This window comes from Aulonocara stuartgranti (genome assembly GCF_965226115.1).
Source record: "Aulonocara stuartgranti genome assembly, chromosome: 22".
In the NCBI taxonomy this organism is placed as follows: domain Eukaryota; kingdom Metazoa; phylum Chordata; class Actinopteri; order Cichliformes; family Cichlidae; genus Aulonocara; species Aulonocara stuartgranti.
In genome coordinates, this window is record NC_138957.1 from 17,491,599 (window position 1) to 17,502,448 (window position 10,850).

Consider the following 10,850-nt stretch of genomic DNA (forward strand, 5'->3'; position numbering starts at 1 on the left):
ATCAAAGACTAAACTATGCAGCTTTAAGTTGTGGAAATAGCGGACAGCATTTCACCATAAAGGCACTGTTCTCAGTCTCTCCTCAGCACAGCAATGTTAAGCAAATATGCAAGTAAAATAAATTTATTTATTGTTTTTCAAGATACAAATCACAAAGTGCTTCACCTGATATAAAATCAACACAACATAAGCCCAGGAGTTAGATGACATCAGAATGAAATGTCTTAATGGGTCAAGGAAGATTTACAATATTGAACAATATTTAACATATTACGCAATGTAAATCGTGCATCTGATATTCAAAAGGGTGTTGCAAGTCAAGACACGACAATATCATCAAACAGACTCAGTATTCGTGGGTGTTAAATATTAGCACTTCAATCTTCAAATGACCTTTCCTCCAAGTCTATCGAATCTAAATTTTTTCTGTGCTTTTTTCTGTGCGTCAAAGGTATTTTTCCAGTTACCTATAAAAATTGAAATTTCTTACATTCCCAATAATAAGAACAATGAGAGGAGGCAGCGCGAGGGCCGAGGTGGCTTTCAGCTGGAGCAGAGAGGAGAGAGCTGCACACACCTGCTCTAATGGAAGGAGCCACACATGTAAACAAAAATGACATCTGATCATGGATCATGATATCATAACAACATGAATCTTTACTGTGCAGTCTTAATGTGCTTTAACCAGTTTATATATAGTATATAGTTCATAGTTAGTAAGTTATATCAGACATCTTTTCTTCTAAATTCCTAACGACAAACAGTGCGAGTTGCACATAAAAAGGAAATTGTTTTTGAACACTCAAGCTCATTCCACGTGCACAGTTCTCCTTTCCTTCAGCGTTGTTTGGCTCTCCTTAACCCCAAAATTCAGAGCTGATTTGAGACCCACATCAGACCACATCCATCTGCCTTCTTTGTGAATGTCCTAAGCTTTGGAATAATCTTCCTCTTCACATTAGGCAATCGACATCAGTTCTGGTTTTTAAATCCAGATTGAAAACGCATTTTTATTCACTGGCTTTTGACTCAGTGGTTGACTGACTTGTATTTTATTGTTTTCGCTATGTTTATTATTTTATCGTATTTATTATTCTTATGGTATCTATTATGTTTCTATTGTTCAGCACTTTGGTCAGCCTTGTGTGTTTCTAAAGTGCTATATAAATAAACAATGATGATGATGATGATGATGTCACTGAGTCCGATCCTGGTGAAGACATTTTAACCACTTTCAGGTCTTACTCAAGGTTTTGATAAAATTATGCCTCTCCAAGACTGTGGGTTGACACAAGGTTGGTTCCCTCTGACACACGGTGTGGCTCTGCATCAGCCCAGGTCATAGCTATGGCATTGTGCATATAGCAGCGGTCGCTGTAGCTGTACCAGGAGCTGGTTTCTTTGGTAATTTATTTGATTGTATTTTATTTTAAAAAGGCTTTTTCAGCAAAACAATTAAACAAAAAAAGTTCAGTATAGATGTTGGGTGTTTTTTACTCCTGCTTCAATATTGTGGCAGGGTGTGGTCTGTGGTGGCGCTGCAGGGATGATGGAAGCACCTGCACGGCATCTGCAATCACGCTTCGCCGGCTTAAAATCTGTGCTCTGTCTGCTGTTGTTGTTGATGATGATGTGAGTGGCTGGCAGCTGCAGAGCTGCAGCCACGTGTGGAAGAAAAGCAGTTAATAAAGGTGATGCTGAAAAGCATGTTCATGCAAACTTCGTCTGGTCTGCTGTAGGTCATTTAAAAATATATTAACGTTAGTTGTGAGCAGTGTTGGTTTACTTTTAAAATGTATTCCACTACAGATTACAGAATACATGCCCCAAAATGTAGTTTGTAACGTATTTTGTCACGTTACTCAACGAGAGTAACGTATTCTGAATACTTTGGATGCTTTTTACAACTACATGAATGTACTATTGCTGTGTGATTTATTACTATTACTAAAGGCTACTCGCCATACCAACACCAACTAGATTTTTAAATCTTAATATAAAATGAGTAACAGTAGGGTGGACATTAGGTAAGGCTGCACTTTTTGCAGCGATCTTGTAAAAAAAACTATTCTGCACGTATATAAAACATGTCTGCGGCACTGAACCGTAGTAAAGGGACCTCTGGCTAATAGTCGGGTTCTGTGTCGCGCTCGTAGCTGACAGTGTTGGGTAAGTTACTTTAAATTAGTAACTTAGTTACATTACTAGTTACTTCTATCAAAAGTAACTCAGTTACTTCAAGTTACTCATTACTTTCAGAGTAACTAGTTACTAGGGAAAGTAACTTTGGTTTTACTCAGAATTCTCTTGTTAATGTGTTGCTTCCGTAACTGGATACCCAGCAAGTTTGCAAGTCTTCTAGCTTGCTTACTTGCCACAAGTGCACTGTGCCACCTACCAATAGAAAGGAAAAAATAATGTGCACATTTCCACAAGACAAATCCCACGCCTGGACCGTCGTTGACCGCCACATGATTCTAGCCTGCTTTTTACATCCAACACAAAAACTGCAGTCGTGGTGCTTTCGATTGTACTCAGAACTCGGAAATTCTGCCTTCCGAATAGGAAGATGTAGGTAACACCAGACTGCAGATGAGCTGCTTACAGGGCTGGACTGGGACAAAAAAAAAAAATCGTCCCGGGCATTTTGACTAGAAACTGGCCCACCATTATAGGAAAAATCATAAAGCCTTTGAATGAAAACAAACGCTGTTGTGACAGTGATGTACACTGTTCTGATGGTATATATGCATCAATCTATCAATCGTTTGTTGTAAGACTCAGATAATTATTTTTTTAAAAGCGAGACATTTTAAATGAGAATAAGAAAGAAAAGTATTTCTTCGTGCCCACCTCTCCCTGTTAATGTCCTACCTGGCCCCCTGGCAACACTTTGCTAGATCCGCACCTGCACAGTTATCAGCTGTCAGCTACTTAGAAAAGGATCCTGGGGTTATTTGTCTCTCAGAAACAGTTCATAACTTCCCTTCAACTCATTCATGTCACCTAAAAGGTAAACCTGTTTCTCCATCACCTGTTCAGCTCTGATGATTCAGTAAGGACATCTCCTGGTTTCATCTTCATGTTTCCCTCTCACCAGATAACCAAACCATATCATGACCAGCAGCTTTACAGCTGTGGCTCCAGCAAACATCAGCTGATAGTAGAAAGTAATATTAAATAAATTCTAACAACAGCTGATTAAGCTTAAACGTGCTGCTGTTGTTTAGCGCGACATCCGCTGGTTTCCTCTTTCTGGCGCAAAGTGGACGATAAACAAACAAGAGAGCCGATCAGCTGATCATTGATCAGTTTCATGATTGAAGTAGAAACAGGAGAGGGAGGGGGAGAGAATGAGAGAAGAAGAGGCAGCTGTGCAGCGTAAACACAGAATAACTCCAGCGTTGTGTCTTTTTCATTGTAGCTGAAGTACAGGACAAAATGTTCCTTTTCACCTCAATACGAAACCCGTAATATTTTCTCTGAATACGAGACGATTCTGTTTTTTACGGGACGGTTGGAAACTCTAATAATTAACCTATGAACAATATAAAGTTCAACATCAGTAACATAGCACCCACCCAGCTGTATAGAAACCCCGTCATGCTAGCTAGTACTCAGTACGAAAAAGTCAGCATAACGAAAATAAACTCCACCTAAACTTGGTTTATATGTGACTCAGATACACTGCAGGTCATAACTTCTTACCTGAAGTTCAGTTCACCTGATACTCAGACCGGCAGCTGCTTCGGGTCTCTCCTCTTGCCTCCCTTTTCCATCCTCCACCTGCTGGCTTCCACCACTTGCTAATGTTATTGAATCTGTGGAAGCTCCGCGATAGCCACCACACGAAGTAACGAATAACGAGCCTATCTAAATCCCAGTAACGAGTAACGCGTTCCTGGTTTTGGCATAATAACTAGTTACCGTGCTCGTTACCACAATAATAACGTAGTTACTGTAACGCGTTACTTAATAACGCGTTAGTCCCAACTAGAGATGGACCGATCCGATATTACGTATCGGTATCGGTCCGATACTGACCTAAATTACTGGATCGGATATCGGAGAAAAATAAAAAATGTAATCCGATCCATTAAATATCACGAAAGCACCTCACAAAACTTGCAACACGCCGTAACTCACCTCAGAACGTTAGCACGTCGGAGCAGTATGCATCACGTGATAGAGCGGCTGTGGCATGCGGGACCTGTCAGTGGTCTGGATAGCATGTGGAGCTTCACTAGCAACCCAGCATTTCATCTCCGACAAAGTTATCCCGAGAGAAGTAAAGCAAGTGTGTAAGTCCATCTCTGAATGTAAAGCATTCCCACGTTAAGCTTAACAAGCGACTGCCTCTCCGGCTGCTACTTCAATCATGAAACTGCTTAATGATCAGCTGATCGGCTTTTCTGTCGTGAGTCCGTGTCTCTAGTTTGCTTTTGGCCCACGTTGCACCAGAAAGAGGAAACCAGCGGCTAAACAACAGCAGCACGTTTAAGCTTGATCAGCTGTTGTTAGAATTTATTTATTATTACTTTCTACTCGAGGATCTTTTTCTACGTAGCTGACGCTGGTAACTGTGCAGGGGCGGATCTAGCAAAGTTTAGCCAGGGGGGCCGATAAGGCATGAACGGGGAAAATGGGGCACAAAGACATACTTTTCTTTCTTATTCTCATTTAAAATGTCTCGCTTTTAATAAAGAATTATCTGACACCCAAAGTTTTAATTTGATGCAAAATGTATAGAAGTCCATTACTGTATATAGTAACTATTAAGTCTAATATATATACCCTAGTAAGCTATAGTACTTTTTCCTTTGGGAAGGTACCATCTGTGCAGTCTGCAATTTTGTTGAAGAAAGATGTTGAATCTATTTAATATTTCTTGAAAAATAATTTATTTCTGTGCATTTTTTTTCACACTGCATCAAATTAAGGTTGATTACGTCGATTAAGCATCATGAGGTGGAGGGTGAGGGGTGGTTCCCTATTTTTTATTTATTTATTTTTGTTGTTGCTGGGAGTTGGAACCCTATTAGTTAGGTTGCTTAATATTTATGCTAAGTACTCTTTAAAATACCAGAATAGGGAGGATGGTGTAGGTTTAAGTTTATTAGATTGATCAGTATTGCTGTACTATGAAATATTTTTTTTTGCATACAGGTATAACAGAATAGCTTTAGTGTAGTTGTTGTTTTAAACTTGAGTATGAACTTATAAAAAATGCAGCAAAATATTTAAAACACAGTTTTGTTGATTAAAAAACACTATATCGGATTCATATCGGTATCGGCAGATATCCAAATTTATGATATCGGTATCGGTATCGGACATAAAAAAGTGGTATCGTGCCATCTCTAGTCCCAACACTGGTAGCTGAAAACTAGCTTTACTTTGTTGTCTGGGTCAACTTTTCTAGCGAGAGACAGAGAGAGCCGTTGAAAGGCTGCTCCAACAGAACTTATTGTTTGGGAGAAAAACACGAACACAGTGTACAGTCTTAATAGCTTACTTACAACTGGGCTCATCAGGCACTGTTTTTGGCTGCAGTGGTTATTATTATATTTACATGCTTCCAGCTCCCGTTTCTGGTCGGTGACAACTCATACTTTTCAACTCTCCTTTTTCTCCCTCCTGGCGCTCACAGACACATAACAGGTATGGCAGTCCATTCTCCCTGCAGCACGAACTACACTGCCCGTGAGGCTACATTCTTTAGGGCGATGCCTGTAACACTCTGCCTGTTGCCTTCTTATTAAATAATTTTTTGAATAATTTTTTAAAACACTTCTTCGCGTCATTATATGGGCTGCAAATAGGGGTGACGTGGACCGTTAGATTGAGACACAGGTATTACTACCTCTTAATGTGTGTTTTGTCTGGTTTTACACCAGCGTGGAATTACCAAAAATAGAGAGGGCATAGCCTAACATATGAAACAGGAAAAGACCGCTATGTAATCCATTTATTTCAACAAAGTAAACGGTAAACGGTAACTGTAGCGGAATACAGTTACTCATATTTTGTATTTTAAATGTGTAACGGCGGTACATGTATTCCGTTAGTCCCCAACACTGGCTGTGAGATTAAAACAATGAGTAAATATTCCCTGTGATCCACCATCAGAGCTACCAGTGGATGATTCTGTATTCATGAAAATCAAGGTGAGTGAAATTTAATGACTTTTGCACAGACACACAAAAGACAGGTTACAGTGTGCATTCACATCTTTATTGTAGCATTGTACTAGCAGGAACAGAAGGTTTGGTGCTTCTAAGGACAGGTAATGCGTGTTGCACAAACATAAGGTAAATTGGTAGCACACGTGTAGTCATTCCATTTCTTATCTGATACTACATTGGTGTGAACACAGTGTTCATTTCCTCCCTCATTATCTGGTTGTGCTGGACTCCAGTAGACAAAACGCAGTGGACAACCATCGGACCACATCCAGGTGCCTTCTTTATGCTTGTCACTGAGTCCAATCCAGGTGAGTCCCTCTGCGTGGTCAAAGTTCTGGATCAGGTTTTTCACAAAACTCTGTTCCTCTGTATTGCGGATGGACACCAGGTTGGCTCCCTGTGACAAACAGTAGACCTCTGCATCAGCCCAGGTCATGCGGGTGGCGACATATTTGTAGCAGCGGTCATTGAAGCTCCACCAGAACATGGGACAGGCTCCACGTTGCAGTTTAAATTTCCGTTCACCTGAAAGGAAAACAGAATTCAGGGCTGGATGAAACTGTTAAAAAGTTGAGAAAAAGAGATTTTTTTCTCAGAGTCACAGAAACAGAGGTGAAAATGCTCTGCTGGTATTGAAACAAGTAACTGCTTTAATTTAAGCGCTGCAGAGAATCATGGCTGCACAGTTGAAATAATGCCACTGGTCAAATGCATTCAGCAAAAGCTTTTCCCTCATTCACAGTTCCAAAGAAGAGGAGCATGAGATAACAAATATCCACATAAAATGATCTTTTGCTAACATAATAACCACAAATAAAGGTAAAAGTAAATAAGGGAAAATAAGAGCTAGAAAATGAGACGGTTACCAGGTTGTTGCTTCACTTCATTGTCATCAGAGGGAGACTCAGAAGGAGCACCCAGAGCCAGACCAAACAAGAAGAGGAGCAAGATCATGTTGAAGCTTTAAGTCTCACATGAGGAGCTGCTGCAGCTTCTTTGTACAGGATGGTTTCTTTTATAGCTGCCTGAGTGGGTGTTTTTACTGCTGGTGTGATATCATTGGTCAGATAGACCAAAACTCTCCACCATAAACAATAACATTAAATATAAGCCTGAAAAAATCAAATTCCAAAGAAATTCATAATTGTTTAACTGTTGAACAGTCATTTCCTCTTGGCACATTCAGGAGAATGTGACTCTTTATTTTATGTAGTTATATATTTATTGCATGGTAAAAAGCCTTATCAAGGTCATGAACAATTAAACAGGACAGGTGAGAGCTACGAAAGGAAAAGTAAAACAGATGAGTTAATCTAACATAAAGAGAACAAAGTCCTTCCACACAGAAGGATCATCTCTTTCATTTTGGCAGGACAATTTAAAGTAAATAAGAAAATAACAAACTATTAAGACATATTTATTAATAAATGTGTTGTTTTCTCACTTTGGTTTTAATGTCAGCACTATTATGTCATTATGCTTTTTAGTTTCTATGAAGAATTACAACATGAGGACCCAAATGCAGACACTGACAACGGTGAGGGCAACACACACACACACACACACACACACACACACACACACACACACACACACACACACACACACACACACACACACACATTTTCATATCTCAGTCAGGCCATTTCCCTAGCTGCTCACACTGACCATCAAAAATACATGCTAAAGTTACTAGAACTTTCATGATACAATAAAAGCAGTCTATCATAAACTAAAAAACAAAACATAAAAATAGACTAAGAACAAAGTCCTGGTATTTACAGATATCCACCTCGACTTATCTGATGAAATTATCTTATTTCATCAGATAAGGATGAATAGTATTTGGACCTGCACACATAACTCCACAGAAAGCAAAAGCAAAAGATGTCATTCTAGCTGGCAAAAGCCACGAGATTTATTAGCTACAAGTCTTAAATAGTTGTCAAATACCACATTAAGGAACTTACAGAATTCTGAGATTTTATGTAAACATTTGCACAAGCTTTCACACATGCCACAGTTTATTTTTTTAAACTCATTAAGTTCACAGCAAATTGAACTGCGAAGTTTTGTTTTGTTTTTACATTTTTATTGTTGTATGCTTATTACCATAGTACTGTAGTATCACCCCAAGAGAGCATGTTGCAGTCAGGCTGCTGGTTTACTTGTGGTTTCTAGGATGTATAAAATAGAAAGGGAGGCAGGCCCCTCTTCTGTGAAACCAGCTTCCGGTTTGGATTTGGGAGACAGACACCCACTCTACTTTTAAAATTAGGCTTAAATTTTCATTTTTGATAAAGTTTATAGTTAGCGCTGGATCAGGTAACCCTGAATCCATCTTTTGATAGTTTGCAATAGATCTTGGCTGCTGACAGTATAGGCATCAATAATACTACATCATTACAAATCCTTCAATATGTCCTCTTTTGAATTATGAGATTTGCAGTTTTTGTTTCGCGCCATAATCCATTGTCTAACCTGCTTCTCCCTGTGCTCAGGTTTTGCTTGGAGGACCTGTGGATATGGAGTGGTGAGCAGCCTTTATTTCACATGAACGTTTGGTAATTATTTGGAATCTGTGGAAACCCTGAAGGGAGACCGGGACTGTTACCACTTTGTGGCTGAGTTGCTGTCATTCCCAATCACGTCCACTTTTTTATAATACCACTAATAGCTGACTGTGGAACATTTGGCAGCAAGATAACTTGATGACTGGACTTGTTGCACGGGTTGCATCCTGTTACGGTATCACACTGGAATTCACTGAGCTTCTGAGAGTGAGATATTTTTTTCCACAAATGTTTGTAGAAGCAGTCTGCATGCCGAGGTGCTTGATTTTATACACCTGTGGCCATGGAAGTGATTGGAACACCTGAATTCAATGATTTGGATGGGTGAGTAAATGCTTGTGACAATACAGTACATGTGTGTTTACTTTTATATCATTTTGCCAAGAATGACTTTTATAATAAAACTATTCTATCCTGAACTAACAACAGAGTCCAGATATTTACAGCAGATAATGAACAGTATTTGGTGACCTGCAAGTGACCCCGCTTATATAATCAAACATACAGAAAGTGAAAGCACAGGATGTAAATGCCACATTAAGGAACTTTAACAAAACTTTAAGTAGTTTAGTAGTTTTAAGTAGTATAGTTATAAAAGGTAAAAACTTGACTCTTGTTTTGTAAGAAAGGTGTAATATTAAGGCTAATAATTTTGTCTGTCTGGTGTCTGGTCTTGTGCATCATTCTATGATTGCATATTCACGACTTTTTTTCTTGTGCACCAGACCCGACGTCTGGAGCAGGACAAAAACACAGGACTCAGGCAGGCGGCGTGCAAAGGTATCTGTTTCCCCTGCGTCTGGAGCTCGCTCCTTGTTGCTGGACAAGGTGAGGGGATCCAGTTGACTCCGCCTCCATTCCAACCAAGATAAGTGATAAGTGTTGTTGCCTGATAACAGAATAATCACGTCTGTGTAAACTCGATTCATTTAAACTCAGTATACCACGTTCTCAAACCACGTTTTTCCATGATTTGAACACTGGGGAACAAATTGTGGCAGATTCAGCCTAAACGCATGGACACAAATTCTGTCGGGGATAACTGCCATGGCATGACAGCTGTACTATTCACTGTGGTTGCTGCCTACCCTCTCCTGGGTCGCCTGAGTGTTTGCCAGAATCGCTTCAAGGCAGTCCGAAAGTCTTCTTCCATGGCCTCAAAAAACTCCTCCCAAATCCACTTGGAGTTGACCTGGATTGTTCTGTATCTGAAAACAAACCTAACCAGGGGGGAAGTACAAGTTTACAAATTCATCAACCAATTGAGACCAGAGTAAACAGGTGTGAAAACGCCCTAAGAAATTAATCGCCAGAAACATTCCTACTGCTAATATAGTAAAATACATACCTGGATAGAAAAATACACAACATCTTTGGAAATACTACAGCAGTACTGTCTGTTGAACGTCAGACATCTTGCTTTTAGAGTTTGCATTCACTTAATCCACAGAGGTTCTGCATAACTTGTGCTCCATTCTGGGGGCTGTTGGCGTTTCAAAGCAGAGACAAAAACAAAACCATTTGATGGGGGCGGGGAGGCTTGGAATCAAAGACTAAACTATGCTGCTTTAAGTTGTGGAAATAGCAGACAGCATTTCACCATGAAGGCACCGTTCTCAGTCTCTCCTCAGCACAGCAATGTTAAGCAAATATGCAAGTAAAGTTAATTTATGTTGTCTTTCAAGATACAAATCACAAGGATATAAAATCAACAAAACATAAGCCCAGGAGTTAGATAACATCAGAATGTCAGGATGTTTAATATGAAATGTCTTAATGGGTTCAGGAGGACTCACAATATTGAATAATATTTAACATGCAATGTAAATCACAAAATGTAATGCAAATTGTGCATCTGATATTTATTCCTAACAATAAGAACAGTGAGAGGAGGCAGCGAGTGGGCTGAGGTGGCTTTCAGCTGGAGCAGAGAGGAGAGCTGCACACACCTGCACATGATCTAATGGAAGGAGCCACACGTGTAAACAAATAAACAAAAGTAAACATCTGATCATGGATCATGACATCATAACAACATGAATCTTTACTGTGCAGTCTTAAAGTGTTTTAACCAGTTTATACAGTCATAATT

General features: G+C 39.5%; 1 protein-coding gene and 1 long non-coding RNA gene across 3 annotated transcripts; one reads left to right on the top strand and one right to left on the bottom strand.

Annotated features, from left to right (window-relative positions):
* The first annotated feature begins 278 nt into the window (after window positions 1–278).
* Window positions 279–9,802, top strand: LOC309698074. 2 transcript variants are annotated; one of them, XR_014274003.1, is made up of 5 exons: window positions 279–4,301; window positions 7,673–7,722; window positions 8,687–8,718; window positions 8,997–9,082; window positions 9,484–9,802. It is a non-coding gene; the product is annotated as an uncharacterized lncRNA (long non-coding RNA). The 2 variants fall into 2 exon arrangements; XR_014274004.1 differs by lacking the exon at window positions 279–4,301 and having other exon boundaries at window positions 7,637–7,722.
* On the bottom strand, window positions 4,725–7,139 carry LOC309698072 (lactose-binding lectin l-2-like; the record flags this gene model as incomplete). Its single annotated transcript, XM_082520346.1, has 2 exons — window positions 4,725–6,710; window positions 7,052–7,139. 2 exons carry the CDS (start codon window positions 7,137–7,139, stop codon window positions 6,277–6,279), a joined length of 522 nt encoding a protein of 173 aa, XP_082376472.1. The 3' UTR covers window positions 4,725–6,276.
* Window positions 9,803–10,850: the final 1,048 nt, after the last annotated feature.